Source organism: Hemicordylus capensis, chromosome 1 (assembly GCF_027244095.1).
Source record: "Hemicordylus capensis ecotype Gifberg chromosome 1, rHemCap1.1.pri, whole genome shotgun sequence".
NCBI classification, from domain to species: domain Eukaryota; kingdom Metazoa; phylum Chordata; class Lepidosauria; order Squamata; family Cordylidae; genus Hemicordylus; species Hemicordylus capensis.
Genome location: NC_069657.1, coordinates 449,890,742 through 449,911,756, shown reverse-complemented (window position 1 = coordinate 449,911,756; position 21,015 = coordinate 449,890,742). Strand labels below are relative to the sequence as shown.

Genomic DNA, 21,015 nt, shown 5'->3' with positions numbered 1-21,015 from the left:
GCAGCTCTTTTCTGCCTCTGCTAAAAAACCCATTCTAGATAAGATGGCCACAAAGGAACTTGGAAATTCACCAATGTGCCACAGTGGCTAGAGTGTTTGACTAGGACAACTGGGAGACTGTTTTAAATCCTTCCTCACAGGAGGAGTAAGGATAACAGGGCGTGAGGGCAGGGAGAAACATGCCTATAACTCAGCGCTCCTTGGAGGAAGGCTGGGGCATGTTCTAAATAAGAGTTCTTTATAGAAGGACAGCTACTGAGCATTCAGAAATCTTTATTTAAATTGATTAGATCCATTCACCAGTTGATTAAGCCACTAAGACTACTCGTTGGTCAATAACCTAAACACAACTGTCAGGTATGTTTAAAAATAACTCAGTTCTGTTTCATAAAGAGAAGTTTAAAAAGACACAATCGTAGTTTTAAAAACTATGACTAAGACAGTCATAGTGACAGATACTTGTTGCCGACTCCAAATAATGCCACGGCCCTATCACACCATGCCCGCTCCCACCCCACCACCCCGCATTCAAAATCCAGTCCTCTAAGAATGGTTGCCAGTCATCCACTTCTGCTAAAAGGGATTGCATTTCTTTCTCCTCCATTCATGGATTGGCGGCCACTGTTTCAGCCATGGGGACCCTGAATTCTGCAACTCTCCAGTCCCTGTTCAAGCTGATGAGTGAAAGCCTTGATGTAATTTTCTCTGCCCCGATTAAGCATTCATTCCCAAGAACCTTGTCTGAGTACACAGTGGTGGGAGGACATGAGAAATACTGGAGTGCCACTACAGAGAGGGAGGGCCAGGTGTGCCGCTTGGTGTTCCAGTAGACCATGGGATCCAAGTCCAACTTGGTAGGGTCTATCTTGTCCTGCAGGTAGGATTCCAGTTCTTTTCTTGCCACCTCAGTCGCTATGGATGGGTCTATGGTTCCACCAGACGAAGAGCAAGTTGCATGACCACTAGACACGTTTCTCAAGTATTCCTTCTCGGTCAGCAGTATCACCCTTTCCTTCACATGCTCCCTTCCCTGCTCCACATCTCCCTTTGGATATATCCACACACACTCCCTGAAGTGTGGATGGAGGAAGGCTGCATTCTGGTACAGAGTATTTTCTCTGAGGCATTGCAGGTGCTTGCTATTTCCCAGAGATTTCAGCAGCTCAGTGGCTAAGGGGACAACAGCAGCAGCATCTTCCAGTCCCTGCAGCTCCTGGAGGTATCCTTTCACCCCACTTTCGAGCATCTGGAGTGCATGAAGGATTTGTCCTAGTGTAACATTTTCCTTCCTAACTGTAGTGATAGTATCATCAAATTGCTTCAAGAGATGGATTAGATGTTGCATAAACCTCCAGTCCTCGGGCGCAAGGTTGCAGCCCGCTTTCTCCAGGTACTCATGAAAGGCACATTCTTGGGCAAGAAGAAGTTGCATCACACGAAGGATGGCTCGCCATGTTGCTGGTGGCTCTTGTGGCAGCTGTTCCCGGGGGAGACCATGCTTGGACTGCAGTTCGCTCACGGCTGCCTCGGATTGTTGGAAGTGTCTGCAGATTTCCTGCAGGGTATACAAAAGCTTTGCGAGTGAAGCATCTTCCCCTGCCACTTTTATCATCACTACATGTGTCAGCATATTCAGGCAGTAGGCAAGGGAAGGAATATGTGCCAGACAACCATTCTCCACCGCCTTTGCTATTTGGCTATAATCTGCAGCCACATATCCCACTTCCAGCTGCAGGGGATGGAGCCAGTACTCACTCATCCCTTTTAGGAAGCGGGATATTCTTCCAGCAATGTCGCTTTGCTGGACTTTCAACAAGCCCAATACTGCCTGGCGCCTGCAGAGAATCCCATCTTTATCCACAACCCAGTGTGCTATGAAACATATAAAGCACACTGTTGGTACAATCTCCCAGCCATCAATGGTGAAATGGACCAGAGGACAGAGGGCCTCTCTCAGCCCTTGCTTAATTGCTGCAACGAGGCTACATTCCAAGGCTGGCATAGCTTGCGTGGCAAAGAAACTAAATGGAGGCACCTTCCACTTTGGGACCTCCAGAAGTATAAACTCGTGAAAACCAGAATCCAATAGGGGGCATGGATGTGTTATATCTGCTAGCATCAAGGTAAATTCCGTGTTGTACAGTGCCACCATCGGGTGTGTAGGACCCCAATGCTCCGATTTCTTAGACTCACCAGCAGGTTGCAACTGTGCAGCAGCCCAGGCAGTTTGTTTTTGGAGTGCTGGTATCGTGATTGCAATGAGTGAGTGGTAAAGCTCCAGATGCACAAGCAGTGTGGCTGTGCCCAACCTCTTGAAGTTCTCCTGGGAAGATAGCTTGACTTGCCTCTGGCATAGCTTGCACACAGCCACATTTGTTTCTGTTCTGTGCCTCTCAAATTGTTGAAAAATGACAGATCTGGTTCTCCTTTGCTTTGACTGCAAGCTCTGGGAGGGTTCCACCTGCTTGGCTGTAGAAGCATGTGCACCTTGGAGCATGTCTTGGACACTCTGGAGTCCAAAGACAGAAGCATTACTTGCACCAGCAGATGTGTGGTACGTCGCTGGGTCTGCATCGCTGCCATGATGGCTCTCTACACTAGAAGCCGAGAACGAAGCAGCTCCAGGTTGAGCGAGTGGCACAGGGACAGCATTCTTTGGGTTGGCCGAGCATAGTTCATCTTCCTCAGAGTGACAAGGCTGCACATCAGAGGTCTCCTTTTCTGACAAGAGGGAGAGTTGTTTCCCGAGGAGATCCTCCAGCTGCTCTCTTGAAGAGGGAGGATCAGTGTGGCTTTCTTCTTTCCCAGATGCCCCAGGAGCTGGGAGGGAGTATTCCAAAGGCACTGGAGATACTGGATCTTTGTCTTCTGGAATGGGTGCCTCTTCTGGATGGTTGCTGAAGCGCCTCATGGTGGAGAACTGCAATGCAAGATGGAGACTAGCTTACAACAAGTAATAACAATAGTACTAGGCTTTATATACCCACCCCACCCCCAAAGAGCTGGAGTATCCCAATATCCAAAAGTGCAATTTCCTGGGTCAGCCTTGAACTTACTGGCTTGTCTTAGGCAACACCATCAGGGCAGATCATGACAGGCAGGGGCCAAACCTTTCTGCTAATGTACATTTAGAACCTTCTCCCAGAAGATGTAAGCAACTTACTTTATTGGCTGTCTTATAAACCTATACATGGACTGGACAGTCAGGATCAGGTCCAACCCCCCAAATTTGAGTTGGGGTCCTTTGGATCCTTCTTGATTTCAGGGTTGGGATCGGATCTGAGTTGGGATTGAAGAAACCAAGGAAAAATTAAGTATTTGCAGATACTCACTGTGAACCAGCAAGGGGGAAAAAGCTAGCACACCAGAGAGTTGCAGGGGAAGTGAAGTAACAAAGAATCTGAGGGCAAGTTACTACAGACCAGAGACCTGCTCATGAACAGCTGAAATCAAGGCATTTAAGCTCCAATTTGGCCAGACACCCCTCAACAGGCAATGGCCATCTTAGTTGTGCCATTTCATAACAGCATGTCTTTGAGGTCTAGTTACTGAGCTTGCAGAGGCAAATGTCCTGTAACAATTTCACACACACACGACCCAGAATGCGCAAGTGGTGTACAATGCCACTGTGCAAAAGCACAAGATGTATCCTTAAAAAATATTTGCACATCTGCCTATGGAGAAAATGGGTAGATGCTCCAGGGGAAAAAAATTGTCCAGTGAGAAATCCATATTTTGTGAGCTTCAGGGCCATTTCAGGGATAGTACCAACAACACATTATCCCCCAGGGTTTATTTCATGTATACATTTCCCCCTTTTAAGCTCTGATCCTAGTCCTGGAAACACCTGAAAAGTGTTTCTCACAGGGCTAGTGAAGCCTGTCACCATTACCACTCAGGAAGACATGTCAAGAGGGGTAGCCATTACACTAGAATGGTTTAAGTCATCCAAGGCCGACTGGGCTTGTTCCCCATCACATGGGCCTTGTCAGGCTTGCGTTAAATGAAGGAGGCTATTGTTGTCAGCCATGCTTATTCTGCCTGGCTCCCAGGAGCCTACCTGTTTGCAGTAGCATCTCCAAGCTTGGAGATTGCACTTTGGACATATCCGGGAGCTTCACAGCAATGTGAGCTCTCAATTTATGGCACACAGGGGGACAGGTCACTTAATTGGTAGTGGGCTAGTCACCCCCCCAGTTTGGCTTCAGATAAAGCAAATTGGAACAGGGATTAGATCCACACACCCCTTCTTCCTATGTGGGGGTTCCAGCTAAGTAGACTCCCAAGGCCATTCTGAACATAGAGTGAACTCTCTTAACTCCCCTCCTCCTATTGCAAGAAATAGCAGCACACCAATGAGCTTAATCCAAGTAGGAAGAAAGGAAGATAGTGTGGTGTAGCAACAGTTTCCCCATCACAAAGGAGATGAGTCGCTGACATAGGTCTAGAGGTGTACGGATTGAAATTACTGAGTTATTGGAGAGTCAGTCCCAGCACGGATACTCTTTAATGCCCCTGCATACTCTGATTTTCATCACAATCCCACATTGTCACACCCAGGAAGAGCAATTGTTAACAATGCATTCCATGCAGGTCCATCCTGGCACTTCTAATCAGCAAAGCATGACAGGAGGAATGTGCCTCCAAGGCACATTTTGGGGTATAAGTATCCCTAACTTGATGACCCAGTGTGCTCTCTTGTGCTTCACACTTTGGACTCCATCCTGTGCTTCTCACTGGAAACCAACTGCAAACTATTGTCGTCCTTCCTCGTGCACTACACCAGAGACTCCAACAAGCAAATCTTGGTGTCTCCTTGTTTATTCGATCGTGTTTTATACCTGGGACTCCATTGGGACCTGCAATCCCAAAAGAGAGCCTTAAAACACTATCTGGATCAGTCTGTGTGCCAATCCATCCAGCTTGCCTTGCAAGCATAGGAAGCTGGGCCCATGGAGAAATCCTTCTCATGGGCATCCCTCATTTCACTCATCTACACCCCTCCTGCTTCCAATCCCATCGTCTCGGAGGAGCGAGACGCTGAAGCCTAGAAGTCCCACCACCCAGATCAAATTAAGTTGGCCCTTTGCCTGGCAACTAGGCTTAATCTTTCCTTCTCATATCCAAGCTACCCACTTTCTCTTGCCCGCCTGGGAAACTAACCCAATTAGACCTCAGGTTAAGAAGCTTCACTGAAGTTCATATATTTAGAAAGTACTTTATTGCTCTTTGAGCCACCAAATGGCACAGCAGGAAATGACTTGCCTAGCAAACATGTGGTTGCTGGTTTGAATCCCCACTGGTACCTATATCGGGCAGCAGTGATATAGGAAGGTGCTGAAAGGAAAACTCATACTGCATGGAGAAGCTAATGGTAAACCCTTCCTGTATTCCACCAGAGACAACCAGGGCTCTGTGGTCATCAGGAGTCGACACCAACTCGATGAGACACTTTACCTCATTGCTCTTTAAAGTTAGAAATGCCTTTCTATAGTTAACCTGCATAGTAACAATATTTTATTGCTTTAATCACACAACTTTTTTGCTGTACTCCCATTCTTTCCAATAAATTCTTCTTCTTAATTTTAAAACTATATCTTGCCTCAGCCCAGTCATTTCTTGAATCCAGATGTTGGCACAAATTAAAACTGGTGGAACTGACCCTCTTAAAACAAATTCTAACCCCTCCCCCCAGCTAATTGCCCATGAAGCCTGAACATTGAAAGTGGCGATTCTCTTTATTGAGCAGGGGGGAGAGCATCTGACCCTATCCAAACCAGCCCAATAGCCCTCCCATCACTGTTGCTGGTTTCTATCCTATGTTTCTTTTTAAGATTGTGAGCCCTTTGGTTTATTTCTATGTAAACCCTCTTTGGGAACTTTTGAGCTAAAGCAGTATATAAACATTTGTTGTTGGAGTACTGTCAGAGGGAAGTGGTTACAGATGAGGAGTTAAGTCTCAGTACTGCCGTTTGGTTTTACCACTCTTCAGCCTTGTACCTCATAATTGAGAGGGAGCTGCTGTGCTCCTTCAAACAGTCAGAGGGCCCAGGAGATCCAAAAGCTGCATGATAGAACTTAGGAACATAGGAAGCTGCCATATACTGAGTCAGACCATTGGTCTATCTAGCTCAGTATTGTCTTCACAGACTGGCAGTGGCTTCTCCAAGGTTGCAGGCAGGAATCTCTCTCAGCCCTATCTTGGAGATGCTGCCAGGGAGGGAACTTGGAACCTTCTGCTCTTCCCAGAGCGGCTTCATCCCCTAAGGGGAATATCTTGCAGTGCTCACACATCAAGTCTCCCTTTCATATGCAACCAGGGCAGACCCTGCTTAGCTAAGGGGACAAGTCATGCTTGCTACTACAAGACCAGCTCTCCTCTCCTTTCTTCTGCCTAGGGTGTGGTTTTATGTAGCATTTGAGGGTGGAAGAAGCACCTGTGGGTGGAAGAAGCACCTGTTGATCTTCTGACTGTACTTGAGCTGCATGACAGCCAGGACATTGAACATCCATGGCTCCCATCCCTAGCTGCACCACCTATTGAGTTTCTGCCCATCATGCAGCACTTAGAGCTCCAGGCACAGTGGAAGCATGGTTGTTTTGACAACGGAAACATTGCCCTGCTTCCATCACACCTTCAGGACTCAGCAGCTTTGCCCTGCTACATGAGTTACAAGGGTGGAGGGTAGTAAAACCAAACAGGAGCACCGAGATTGACCAGCTCCATGCTAAATGATGGAGGCCACTTTCAGAAGCCTTCACAGCTGTGAAGCCAAGGCCTTGGTCACGGGGGAACAGGCCAAATCTGCCTCACACACCCATTAAGCCATTCAAGTGTAATGACTGCCCTTTATTTTCAAGACTTCTCTCCCTCCTTGGGTGTGGGGCAATTTCATCAGCCCTGAGTGGGGCCCTTCTCAGCTATTTTCAGGGCAAAAGACAAAAAGCAGCATTGCGTATGGGCCAAACACTGTTCACTCCCTTCTGTTAAAAAAAAAGAAAGAAGAAGGGTAGAGAATTAAAAAAAAGTTTCCCCCCTAAACTGGCATGCCATATTAGGGGCAATACATTTGGCAGGGGCAAGTCACAAAGCCAGTTTTGATATCGGGCCACTGCAGGAGAGCACAGTGAGAATGTGCGCTTTCCTCTGCTGGGAAAATGGGTGAACCATTTCTGTTCAGCATTTTGACAAGAGAAGATGGAAAACCATCCTACTCAGCTCTCACATGATCACCTTCCCCCTACCTTGAATCTTACAAATACACAACTCCCAATTGGAAGCAGGCACAGCTCTCCTCCCTGAATGGGCACTCCTCCAACTTTGTTGAGTGTCATGAGAACAGCCCTGATGGTTATGGAAGTAGCAAGAGAAGAGAAGTAGCGAGAGAAGAGAAGTAGCGAGAGAAGAGAAGTAGCGAGAGAAGAGAAGTAGCGAGAGAAGAGAAGTAGCGAGAGAAGAGAAGTAGCGAGAGAAGAGAAGTAGCAAGTGGTCAGCTCCAGTAGCTCCACCATAGAGATAGGGAGATATTTCTAAAAAGTGAATTCAAGGAACACATTTCTCCACAACCCTGGGATGCTCAAACACAGAACATCCAAGTCTCTTCCAAAATCCTAGGGAGAATCATCCTGAACTCCTTTAGAAGTTGCACCAGCACATCTGCTGCCAACTCCAAGCTGTCCAACAAGCCACTGCAAGAGCTCCTCCACCAGTGCTTTAGTCCATTCTCTCTTCTCCCTTTTTGCATAGGGGAAACTTACATTAATTGGTGGGTGTGAGAAACTAGACCTTGTGTGCCTAGCAAAGTACGTAGACAGGCCTTGATTGGTTTTCCATGTATCTTTAAGATCTGCATAGAAAAGAAAAAGAGGGAGAAGCTAATTCACCTTTTCCTCATCACACCACTGCATTAAGAGAAGCTACAACCCTGGAATTTTCTCTTTGATGCAATTCTAAACCTGGAAAAATCCCTAGAATTAGAAAGTAGCAAACTAGATTGCTTCTTCCATCAGATAAAACAATTGCTCACCATCACCCCAAGACAGAAAGAAAGAAGAAAAAAGCCCTACTTACTTATTTGCCCACACCAGAATCAAACTCCTTGAGAAACAAACTTGTAATAAAACACACTTTAGAAGAAGTGGGAGGAGCTCTTTTTATGCCAGGTTGCAGAGGCCCAGCCAATCCCATGACAGCAGAGTAAATGACAAACCAAATTGGTCTCATTGGAATGAACGGAGAAGGCTGCTCGCACCTGTGGCTTTGGGGATTGCTTTCTAATCAGTGTTTCATTAGAGGCGGAACAAAGTGAGAGAGTAAGAAAGCAGAGAGAAGGAAAAACTCTGGGAGACAGAAGAAGTTGCTCAGCACAATAAGGAGGAGGAAGGGAGAGAGAGAGATTGGATAGAGGAGGTTAAGCAGACTTGTTCAATAATAAAGGATAATCATTAAAAGTTTGTTTTATAGATTCCTAGTGTGTGTGTTTTAATTTGTTATAAACAAATAAAATTGTCCTCTTCTGAATCAGAACATGAGTCTATTCAATTAAAGCCCCCCCCCCCAGCATCCTTTGGTTTACAGGGTTAGCTATAAGTATGGCAACTCCAACTGAGCTCCAAAAAGCAAAGGAATTCAATGGTCTGTGATGTTTGCACCATAGGGTTATGAGGCCTGATGTCCAGTCTGAGATGTTTTACTGACCTACAGAATCACAACCATGGGGACACAATTTGGCTTGGTCCTCCATGCTCCAGTCTGCTATCATGTTCTCTGGTGGCAACAGCAGAAATGAGATTAACGTTAGAGGCTCATTTAAGAAAAATTTGATAGGAAGAGCCTCTGAGCATATTGTGAGTAGGCAACAACTACAATCAGGAAACAACTACAAACCATCTCCCTATCTTGATTTGGGGCTCAAAGACCAAGGAAAAGTGTGACGGCATCAAGGACAAGTTGTAAGAGAGCACAATTTGTGACATTGCACAACACCATTACTGACCACGTGGCACGTCTGTTATGGCATCAGTCATAGGTTCCAATTTCCTGGCTTTGTGGTGCTTGAGCCAAAATGAAATAAACTCTGGGCTTAATCCAGCAGGTTTCTGTGGTTTATGAAAAGGAAATTTATCATTACAGGGTTGACAATCCAATAGGCCTGTGCAAATTCAGATTCAAAATCCTGATTTTTCCCCTGAAATGGCCCAAATGGGTAAGAATAGGTAAAATCTGGATCCATTTTTAAATTAGATTGATAAAGTCAGAATTAATTCCAAAATATCAAAATTAATTTTGGAAATACTTTTGAAATTTGGAAATAGCAAAATGGAATAGGAATTTTCCCCAAAGAGGATAAAAGCAGGGGGGGGGGATTCACCAGAAAGCACAGGTTGGTCCTAGAGCCTTGAGAATTTCCACAGTTGTGAGGAAGGAGGTCAGGGCTCCCTGTAGTGAATTTGAAGAGAACCAGGCAATCCCCTTATTTTTGGTGAATTTTTGATTTTTATTTTATTTTTGTTAAAAATCCCTAAATATTATAAAATCTGCCATGTTTCCTACCTGTGTTTGAATCAGAAATTTCAGAAGTTGCTGCTATGAGTAAATACCTAATGAAAATAGCTTGTCTCAAACATAAAACCTAATACAAATTTGACAGATAGTAATATACTGCTTTTCAACATAAGTTCTCAAAGTGGTTCCTGTAGAAAAAATAATAATAAAGATGGTTCCCTGACCCTAAAGAGTTCACAATCTGAATAGAAGGATAAGATAGACACCAGCAACAGCCACGGGAGGGATGCTGTGCTGGGGACGGATAGGGCCAGTTGCTCTCCCCCTGCTCAGTAAAGAGAATCACCACTTTTTAAAGGTGCCTCTTTGCTCATTTGGCAGGGCTTTGAAAAACTAAGCAGAAGCAAACAAGCTCATCCTCATTTAAAATGTAAATGTGCTTTAGAGAATAGAGAATGGTTGGACAGGATTTTGTGAATAGGCAGTAAATAGGCAACATTTCACTTGTGAAGTGAGTAGGACTTAAGTCAGGTATAGTTTCCCTGTCGGTATTATGAGAGTTTGGATGGGCAGCAGGAAAGTGAGGTAACGCTGAAACCTGAAGGAGTCACTCTCTACCTGACAGACATTTTAATTGATATACTGGTGACACAATATGTATAATGGATCTGCAACAATACTTTCCAAAGTTCTGGAATCTCCAAACCTTTGTTGCAGTTTTTCCCTTTTAATTTGCACAATAAAAAGACCTGGAGAGAAGTATTGTTGCAGATATTTAAATGTTAACAAGACAATGGGGGAGTGGAGAAAAGAGATGCTGCAGGCCTGGGCAGGCTTACTCAGAAGTAACACCCACTGAACCATGAAGGACTTTCGGTCCAGACTCCAAAATTGCCTCGGTGCATCTCCACATGTTAAGTCCACAGGCATACAGACTATTATTTATTACTAAGCAAATCCACTCCGCTTTCCCTCCCCTCTCTCTGCTGTTACCATTTTGGGAACTTGGGTTGAAAAGCAATATATAAATATCTGTCTTATCCATAGTATTCTGTTATTGTTGTGCCAAGAAACTTCTTCTGTATTGCTCCACTGAATCATGGAGTTATTGCTGCGGTCTGTTTCCTGGCTGTCTCACATTTAGTTCCACTCAAGAGAAACCTGAATCAAACTTCAAAGCCCCAGGTGTGACCTACGTGTCTCAATCAGTTCAATAAGACCTGGTGAATCTGCTATTCTCTCTGCTCTCAAGGGATTGGCTGGCCTCCTGCAACTCTGCCAATCTTCGGTTTGCAATAAAAAATGTCCCTCCTCCTACCTAGTCCAGAAAGCCTTTTGTTACAAGTGGCTACAAGGTTGTTTTTCAAGTGGTTTGGCTTTAGCTTGGATGAATAAGTAAGTGGGGCTTTATTTTTTGGTCTGGGAGTGGTGATGGTGAAGAACAATTCTTTTAACCCAAAGAAGCAGTAATCTGGCCTGTCAACCTTCTTGTTCTAGGGAGTTTCCCAGGTTTAGAGCTGCATCCAAGGGTTTTATCTGTTCCCAGTGCTGTGGTGTGATGGTGAACAGCTGTAGCTAGCTAGTTTTTCCCCTCTTTTCCTCTTCTACACAGCTCTTAAAAACATCCAAGAGCCCAATCATGTTCTGAATCAATAGCTCTTGCCAGAAAGGAAAAGATCTGGCTGGTTGCAACCACTGTTCCATGTAAACCTATCCCTGTAGAAGGGTCAGGAAGAGAGAAGGAATTAAAGCAGAGATGAGGGAGTTCCTGAAAGAGCCTCTTGTGTGGCCTCGGAGTCTGAGAAGTGGCTGCTGTGGAAAGGCAGCTTTAAATGAGTGATTCACACTATGTTGCTGTGGATTTTGAAGCAGAGTTGGACTTGCTGTATTTGAGAACAGAGGATACTGATTACTTTGGAGAAACTGCCTGCTTAATCTGAAATATCTCACTAGCTCTGTGGAGGAGCTGATCATATGCTACTTTCCCCACTTGAGTAAACCTAGAGGATGTTTGCATGAGTAAGGTTGAAGGAATGCCCAGCCAGGGGAGTCAGCTGTATCTGCTGGGTGCTTTCCAGATTCCCCACCAAATGTCACTTCTGTTCACTAAGCGTGTTTCTGTACTGCATGTGTTTTGACATCTTAGTCCCTGTGATGTCAGTAAAGTGACATTTACCTTTCCAGTGCCTCTTTTGGGATTTCATCCTTCCATTTTAGTCCTACAGCATTACGTGTGTGTTGCAAATGAATAGCTGTATTTTCCTATTGTAGGATGTATAAGCTATTTAGGTTTTCAAAATGATCCTGCTGTTGGAAGTAAAGGACTTTACTCTGTCTTGTGTTTCAGTGACAGAGGGGGACAGACTAGTGAGTCAGAGGGCTAGAGAAGTTAAGACATTGGTCATCCCTTCTCTATTGCTCTGACACTATCCTTTTGGTATGTAGTTTGCTACTCTTAGGACTAACTGCCTGCCTGCCTTGCTACTTCCTTCCCTTCCCTTCCTTCTCCTTTGCAACATGCAGGCTCCTCTCTCCCTGCACCATGTGTGCAGAGATGCATCCAGCTAGCTAGCTAGATGAGAGATCCTATCTCTCCACTTTACTATCTAGAATGGAGTTCACTAATAAATACTCCTTATATTGATTTGAAACTATGAACTGGCTCCAAGTTATTTTGCTCTCAGTATACACACATGCCTGGGCAGACGCCACTGTGTTGTGCCTCTGAGCATTCTGCTATATTAGAAGGGTATCTCTTACCAGAGAGAATTCCCAACAACTGACAAGTTGAAGCATTTTAGTGCTGAACATTGTGTAATTTGGAAAGTGCCCTGGTTATGTGTATGCTGCTGATGAGCACTCCTGTGTTTGCAAAGATCAAGGGAGGGGGATCATGTGGGCGCTGGGTAGAATGGTTTTGTACCCACCTGTGGAAGAATGCTGGGCATGGAAATGGGGGTTGGCCATTCCTGCCCCACCCATCTCTCACAAGAGTACTCTCTCCTTCTCCTACCATGAACTCTGCAAACACACAACCACTGATTTGGAGCACGCTCAGTTCCCCTACCCTGGCTGAGCACTGCTCTGACCTTCTTGAGGGCTGTGAGAACAGCTCTATAGTCTTTATTGGTGTTTGTCCTTCCCACTTAGTTGTCTTGTTCGCAGCATCACTTGAATCTAGGTTGAATGTGGGTTACTGACATGAAGGTGATGGTACAGACCACAGCAAGGTGGGGATATGTTGAACCTTGGAGCATAACATCCTTGGTATGGGTTTACAAAAACTTATTAATAATAATTAATAATGGTACTTAACATGGAACCTTGATTCAAATGATAGTGGGAACCAGGCCAGTATCACTTGACAGAACATACTGCTATATGTTTCCTCCTTTCCACCAAATCTTACCAAAAGGTGTGCAAGGGTTCTCTTTCTCCTTTCAACACCCTTTCTCCCAAGGCCTCTTAGTCCAGGCTCCAAAAATACATAGGTGCACCTCTGGATGCAGAGCAAGGCGTCTCCAGTCTCTGACTCAAGTTTGCCAGCGGCTGACACTGAGCTCAAATGACATTCTTGCCCCTGGGCAGGGGCAGAGCCACCATTGGGCCAACGGGTTCAAAGAACCCGGGCTGCCGACCAATCAGGGGCCATGAGAGTGGCCCAGACACACACCCCGCATCTGAAGTCAGATGCAGGGAGGCTAGTTTAGCTCCCGAGCGGGGGGCTAGAAGCCTTTTCAGGAGCTAAACAAAGGCTGGCGCTGTGTTTGCAGCGCCAGCCAGGAGCAGCTCTTCCCTGCAAAGGCAGGGAATTAGCTTCTCGGATGCCCCATGGATTAAAGCCATGTGTGAATAACTCCCTGGAGAAGAAAGGGCAGTCATTACACTTTAATTCACATGTCTGGGGCAGAGCGGGCCTGTTCCCCTATCATATAGGCCTTGACTGTGACTACTTCTCTCTGACAGGGCCCATTTCTTTCTTTAGAGCTGCTAAGTCTTGATACTCATATTTGGTCTCACTACCCTCCAATGTTGTACCTCCATAAAACTAGGTGGATGGAAGCTGCTGGCCTCTGAATGTATGATGGAAGCATGGTAATGTTTTGGCTATACAAATGACTGTGCTTCCACCATGCCTGGAGCTCTGTGTCTAACAGCTGTATGATGGGCAAAAACTAAGTAGGTAGACTTGAGTTGAAGCGGTGGAAGATCTGCCTGTACTTGAGCTGCATGACAGCCAGAAGATCACCAGGTGCTTCTTCCACCCTCAAATGCTACATAAAACTGCCCCATAGGCAGTAGTCCTAGCATGCTACTCCTGGGCCCTTTGTCCTTTGCATAGGACTCATAGCTCCCTCCCAACTATGAGGTACAGGGTTGGAAGGGAGTAAAGTCAGACAGGAGCTCGGAGTTGCATGAAGGAGGCCACTGTCGGAGGGCAGCAATCACAGCTGAGGCCTCTGTGATGAACAAGCCACAATGAACGTGAATTTCTCACTGGCTAACTCTTCTTCCTGCCACATGGACCAATGCTCTTCCTCACTTATTCTCTATAGGTAGATGAACCAAGTTCTCTTGAGGATTCTCCTTCCTGTGCTCTTGCAGTACAGTACTACACAGCCCTTGTACTTGCTGGATTCAGTCTCTTTTTCTCTTTTTGTCAGATTAGCACAGGTAACTTGCTTCTGCATGCTCACTAATGAGGCCTGAAAGACAGACATGCAGTTGTGATGTGACAGCTCAGCTAAGACAGCGGTTGCCTGTTTACAGGTGTGTGGCAAAATCTGGGCTTAAATCTTGACTTCAGCTGTTTATGAGCAGACGTTGGCCAAAAAAATCTTGTAACCCCTTCCCCATGAGTACAGAACAAATAGGTAGATATTTAGAAGTGATCCATATTTGAAAGGGAGGTTTAAAAACGGTTCATGAACACCCCAAATTGCAGATCGCTAGCTGATAAACTGCCCTTAACAGTTTATGTACTGCTTTTCTGAAGCATGTAACAATATTCAACTCTTTCATAAAATTAATCAAAAGGAGCACAAGAAAAAGCAATTCGTGGGAGGCTTGATTTTTTTTTTAAAGCACATTGCATTTTAAAGCACACTGAGAGAGACCAGGGAGGAAGATTGCTAAGGTCAAGGAGCAATTACCATAATAGGTTGGCCCCTGCCTTTCCCTATTGGCCTGATGGTATTGCCAAAAGCTGGCCAGACATGGCTGACACACGAAATCATACTCTTGGTTATAACATTACACCTGGTCTTGGTGTGGAGCATGTGTGAAGAATAGTATTGTTACTACTTGCATTAACCTGGTGTCTCTCTTCTCAGTTCTCCACCATGAGATGTTCCAGTAACAGCCCCAAAGAAGTGCCCTTTCCAGAAAATGAAGATCTTGAACCTCCAATGCCTTTGGAGAAATCTCCACAAGCTCTTGGGACATCTGGGAGAGAAGAAACCACAAATTCTCCATCTTTACTGATGCAGCTGCAGGACCTATTCAGCGAACTTCGCTCCATTATGTCAGAAACGGAGAGCCCCGGTGAGCAACTTTGTAGTTCTCAGGAGGGAGATGGGCTATGCTCCACCAACCCACAGGATGAAGTTCCTGTACCACCAACTGAGCCTAAAGCTGCAGCACTCTCTGCCTCCTATCATGGTGGTGATGCAGGCCCAATGCTGTACCCTACATCTGCTGATCAAAGTAATGCTACCTTCCTTGGACTCCAGAGTGCCCAAACTTTGCTCAGAGGTGCACACACATCTGTAGCTGAGCAGGGGGAATCCTCCCAGAGCTTGCAGCCAAATGAAAGGGGAACCAGATCAAGACTTTTGCTGCAACACTTTATCATGGGGGTAACAGAAGAAAATGTGGCTGTGTGCAAGTCATGCCACAAGCAAGTGAAGATTGGCAGGGAAGATGGCTTAGCGAAGTTGGGCACAGCCCCACTGCTTGTACATCTGTTGTTTTACCACCCAAACATTGCGGCGCAAATGCCCACGTTACAAAAACGAACGATATTGGCAGCTGCACAGATGTCAACTGCTGATGAGGCATCAGTTGGGAAAAGAGCCCATTGGGGTCCCATACACCCAATGGTGGCACTGTTAAACACTGAATTTACCTTGATGCTAGCAGATGGAATGTTTGCATGCAAGGTAGTGGATAAGCCTTGTTTCCGGGGCTTCATGTCTTTGGAGGTCCCGAAGTGGAAGATGCCTCGAGAGAGGTTCTTCTCCAAGCAAGCTGTGCCAGCCTTGGAAAAACACATCGGTGACGCAATTAATCGAGAGCTGAGCAAGTCACCCTGCCCAGTGGTCCATTTCACCATTGATGGCTGGGCCTCTGGGCCAACCACAGGCTACATATTTTTAATAGCACACTGGGTTGCAGATAATGATGGGGTTCTGTGCAGGTGCCAGGCAGCGTTGGCCATATGTGACATGAAACAGAGCAACTTCACAGAAGTAATATCCGGCAACCTAATAATAGTGAAGGCCAACTGGCTCCATCGACTACGGCTGGAAATAGGTTATGTGGTTGCAGACAATAGCACAATAACCAAGGAGGTGAAGGACTCTTGCCTGGGACATGTTCCTCCCCTTGACCACTGCTTGAATGTACTGTTGCGAGTAGTGATGGCCAAGGTGGCAGTGGAAGATGCTCCCATCGCAAAGCTTTTGCATACCCTGCAGGATATCTGCAGCCACTCCCAAAGATCCCAGGCAGCCGCCTGCCTCCTGCATGAACTGCAGTCCAAGCATGGTCTCCCCCATGAAAAGCTTCCGCAAGAGTTACCAATGAGATGGCAAACCACCCTTTGTGTGCTGCAACTTCTTCTTGCCCAAGAGCGTGTTTTCCGTCCTTTTCTAAAGGAGCACACTGACTTCTGGCTCACAGCTGCAGATTGGAAGCTGATGCACCATCTAACCCATCTCTTGAAGCCATTTGATGATACCATCACTATGGTTAGGAAGAAAACTGCTAATCTAGGCCAAATCCTTCATCAGCTCTACTTGCTTGAAAGCGGGATAAAAGGATGTCTCCAGCAGCTGCAGGGACTAAAAGATGCTGCTGCTGATGCTGCTGTCCCCTTTGCCTCTGAGCTGCTGCAATCTCTGGAAAATAGCAAGCACCTGCGACTCATAAGAGAGAATACTCTGTACCAGAATGCAACCTTCCTCCATCCGCAGTTCAGGGAGTGTGTGTTTATATATCCAAAGGAAGATGTGGAGCGGGGAAGGGAGCATGTGAAGGAAAGGGTGATACTGCTGACTAAAGAGGAATACTTAAGAAACTTGTCTAGTGGTCATGCAACGTCCTCTTCACCTCGTAGAACAGACCCATCCAAAGCAACTGAGGTGGCAAGAAAAGAACTTGAATCCTACCTGCAGGATGAGATAGACCCTACCCAGTTGAACTTGGATCCCTTGGTCTACTGGAACGCCAAGCAGCACACCTGGCCCTCCCTCTCCGTAGTGGCACTCCAGTATTTCTCCTGTCCTCCCACCACTGTGTACTCGGAGATGGTTCTTAATATTTCAGAATGGATCCGATCAGACAAGTTGCAGGGCAGTTTTGCACTCATCAGCTTGAATAGAGACTGGATATCTGCAGAATTCAGGGTCCCCCCATGCTACTGCTGAGACTGCGGACGCCAATCCATTAATGGAAGAAAAAGAAATTCCCTTTTAGAAGAAGTGGTTGCCGGGGAACCCTTCTCGGAGGACTGAGTTTTGCATGCATGAAGGGGCATGGAGTGATAGGGCTTTGGGCTTATTTGGAGTCCACAACAAGTAGCTGTAACTATATCCTTTTTAAAGCCATGACATTTTTTTAAAGTCTCCTTATAAAACAGAACTAGGTTATTGTTTTTAAATGTATCCCATGCTAACGTTTGTAGACATTTTAAGGTTATTGACCAATGAATAGCCTTAGTGGCTTCATCAACTGCTAAATGGATCTATTCAATTTAAATAAATGTTTCTGAATGCTCAATAGCTGTGTCTCTCTTAAGCAGGGATTCTCAACGTTGGGTCCCCAGATGTTGTTTGACTTCAACTCCCATAATCCCCAATCAAAGGCCACTGGGGTGGGGGATTATGGGAGTTGAAGTCCAATAACATCTGGATACCCAACGTTGAGAATCCCTGCTCTAAAGAACTCTTATTTGGAACATGCCCCACCCTTTCTCCAAGGAGCTCTGAGTTATATGCATGTTTCTCTCTCTCCCACCCTGTTATCCTCATGACCACCCTCTGAGGGGCGTTAGGTTGATGGGGGCCTAGACCACCCGTGGAACTTCATGGCTGTATAGGTATTTGAACCAGTCTCTCAGTGGTCCTGCTCCAGCACTCTAGCCACTGTCACACACTGGCTCTGGAAAAGGTTAGATTATTCTAATCTTGCCTCCAATGATCCTAGGGTTCAGGATGTCTACCTTGGTGTAGTGGAATAATACCTCCTCTTAACATAGGATGGAATGGCTGTCTCCTTCCCTGGCTTTATGGGAAGGAATAAACTTTTCTTTGCTGATGGGAAATTTGTGGGGCATGAACTGGGTTTCAGCTCTGTCTCCTGTTCCCACCATGGTGCCCTGGTTCTAAGAACATAGTTGAGTCTGGCTAGGTTCTTAACAAGGCTTTGTGGGCTGGTTCAGATATAGTAAAGGGGCCTTCACAAGTAAAGGGGGCATCCCTATGCTAATGGTGTGGGGGTGGAGAGAGAAACCCACCTCCATACCTTAAGAGCAGGCCTGCTCAACTTTGGCCCTCCAGCTGTTTTTGGACTACAACTCCCATAATCCTCAGGCACTGTGGCCAATATCCAGGGATTATGGGAATTGTAGGCCAACATCTGCAAGAGGGCCTAAGTTGAGCAGCCCTGCTTTAGAGGAAGCCCACATTGGAGGCTGCGGCAGGGGCTCCTCCAAGCCCCCACCAGCCTCCCAAATGATAGCCTTGGTGGGCTGTGGCCCATTTCAGACCTCTGCATATGCACAGAGGCCCCAACTGCAGCAAATCATATGATTCAAATGGCCTATGTGCATGCGTGGAGGCCACAAAATAGCCTCTATTCAAGTGCAGAGGCCCGAAATGGGCCACAGTTAGCCCAGGCTGTCATTTAGGAGGCCAGTGGAGAGGCTTGAAGGAGCCACTGCCCTCCACTGCCTCTGTTTCTTTGCCACCGGCTCTGCTGAAGGCTGACGCAAGATGCTTTCTCTCTTGTCATCTGCACATCCCTACCGGCGGGGAATATACCCATACAATCATCCATCCCCTCCTACTTGCCAGAGCATAAAAACAAGGAAAAGGTAGCATCCATTAAGGAGAACCCGGAGATGTAAAGGGCAGCAATCTATTATGGGTATGTTCAGTGGCTATGCCCTCGGTTTAAACCTTTAACATGATCTATTTTCTAGAGACCAGAAAAAGAGACACCAGTAAGTGTCCACAAAACACACCCCTGACTGACTAAAAGAAAGAGGCCAGGCCAGAAGAGCTTGCATGATTGGGTCCTGAGGCGCCAGCTCTGGTCTGAAGGAGAGGAGAGCTTGTCTTGTGGTAGCAAGCATGACTTGTCCCCATAGCTAAGCAGTGTCTGCCCTGGTTGCATATGAATGGGAGACTTGATGTGTGAACACTGGAAGATCTTCCCCTCAGGGGATGGAGCCGCTCTGGGAAGAGCAGAAGGTTTCCAGTTCCCTCCCTGGCAGCATCTCCAAGATCAGGCTGAGAGAGACTCCTGCCTGCAACCTTGGAGAAACCACTGCCAGTCTGTGAAGACAATACTGAGCTAGATAGACCAGTGGTCTGACACAGTATATGGCAGTTTCCTATGAGCTGTTAAGCAGCCCTTCCCGCACCTTCCAGGGCGGTCCTGCTCAAGCCTTGCATGGCCTGAGGGGGGCCTGATCCAGCAGGGATGTCCTTATGTAAAAGAGCTTAGCCTATCCCCACTCTTCTAGTTTTTGGAAAACTTAAATTTGGGGCTTGTCTGCTGTATTGGGGCGGAGGGAGTGTTGGGTAAAGCAGCATTTGATTTACTGTTCATGGTAAAACAGGCACAATTGAAGAGGATCCAGAATTTTCTGAATCAGAAGATTAACCTCAGGAGGACCCAGGCTGGGTGAAGGCCTACAGATTTCAGGACAAAGCAGCAAATACCAGATGTTAACAACATCCTGAAGGGATGAATATGAAGTGTGAGATTTGTGGGATATATCTAGGAAGATGGCCCTTGCTTTTTGGACACTAAATGTGAAGCAGGTGTCTTGTTTTGCTATTAGAAAGCAAGTTCAAATTTGAAGTGAAAGCATACTGCCTGCTTGTTTCCTCATTCACAACTTCAGCAATTGGTGAGAGTCACAAGATGGGATCACGCTACCAGTGTAACGGAATCTAATACCCCTTATTTGTGAATACTAAATTTTAAAAAAGATTTCCTTTCAGTTCCAAAGGTTTCCACCATTTCCACTTCCAACATTGGGCCACAGAGTTTTGCAGAAGTTTTCCAGGGAAGGGGTACCTCCGGCTGGCAACTGGGTCTTGGGGGAGTCCCGCAGAATGGCAACCAGCCTGGTTGCTGTATAGGGGAGAGGTGTGGCACTCTGGAAATAACTTTTCCATGACACAATGGTGCAGCTGTTCCTGCAGCCCGGGGTGCGTATCATGCAAATTAATTTGTGATAGCCTTTCTGGAAGATGTTACCTACCCGTAAAGGTGGTACCTCACAAAGGCACATGGCCCCCACCTTTTGCTTGGAGGGTGGGGTGGGTGGTTTGGCCCACATTCTGTGCATCCAGAGTTTAGAGAAGGGGGGGCTTTTCTGCACCTGTTTGCAATGGTGGCATTGGGAAGGGTTGTGGGGATATCCTCCTTGCCCCCTGGCAAACCCTGCACTGAAGCATTCCCTGCAATTCAATGGCAACCTGAGAGCAGCAGGGGACTCGCCCTAGGGGGAATTAAACGGCCAGCTGCTCAGCCATGAGTATTAATAAATAGCATGGAAAATGGTTAGTTACTGATTAATAGAAGGATTTCTGTGTCCCCCTTGTGGGGTCCTCTTTTAATCTCCCTGGGTTTAGTCCTCCCACTCTAGGAAGAAGGGATTTGGGACACCCCCACCCATTCTCTCTACCACCACCACCACCACCACCACCCAAGAAGAGAGGATTGGGCCCATCTCTTTCCACCTCTACTCTTCAAATATAGACGGAATGTACCTTGTGACCATAGCCACACCTGCTGAGGCCTTTCTTTCCCAAACAATAGCCCATTCTTCTTATGCTTTACAATGGGGAAAAGGTTCTCTTGGCAAGGGGAGGTAATAAAGGGGATATTTGGATCCTTGGCCCCCACTGCAACAGTGTGCTGACAGACTGCAACAGCTCTCGCCTCAACTGCTCCCACTTTGGGTTATTATTTCTGCCTCAGGCGTTAGTGCAGGCAGGTGGGATACCCATGGTCCCTAATAACAGGGAATCCCTCCTGTGCATCCAAAGCCA

At 46.4% G+C, this 21,015-nt stretch overlaps 2 protein-coding genes across 2 annotated transcripts; one reads left to right on the top strand and one right to left on the bottom strand.

Moving 5' to 3' along the window:
* Positions 1-253: 253 nt before the first annotated feature.
* On the bottom strand, positions 254-8,198 carry LOC128324114 (zinc finger BED domain-containing protein 4-like). Its single transcript, XM_053248281.1, has 2 exons — positions 8,072-8,198; positions 254-2,920 (listed from the first exon to the last, which is right to left on the bottom strand). Exon 2 carries the CDS (start codon positions 2,909-2,911, stop codon positions 605-607), a length of 2,307 nt encoding a protein of 768 aa, XP_053104256.1. The 5' UTR covers positions 2,912-2,920; positions 8,072-8,198; the 3' UTR covers positions 254-604.
* Positions 8,199-14,256: 6,058 nt separating this feature from the next.
* LOC128324108 (zinc finger BED domain-containing protein 4-like) lies at positions 14,257-17,506 on the top strand. The gene is made up of 2 exons (XM_053248269.1): positions 14,257-14,275; positions 14,839-17,506. Exon 2 carries the CDS (start codon positions 14,848-14,850, stop codon positions 17,152-17,154), a length of 2,307 nt encoding a protein of 768 aa, XP_053104244.1. The 5' UTR covers positions 14,257-14,275; positions 14,839-14,847; the 3' UTR covers positions 17,155-17,506.
* The last annotated feature ends 3,509 nt before the right edge of the window (positions 17,507-21,015 follow it).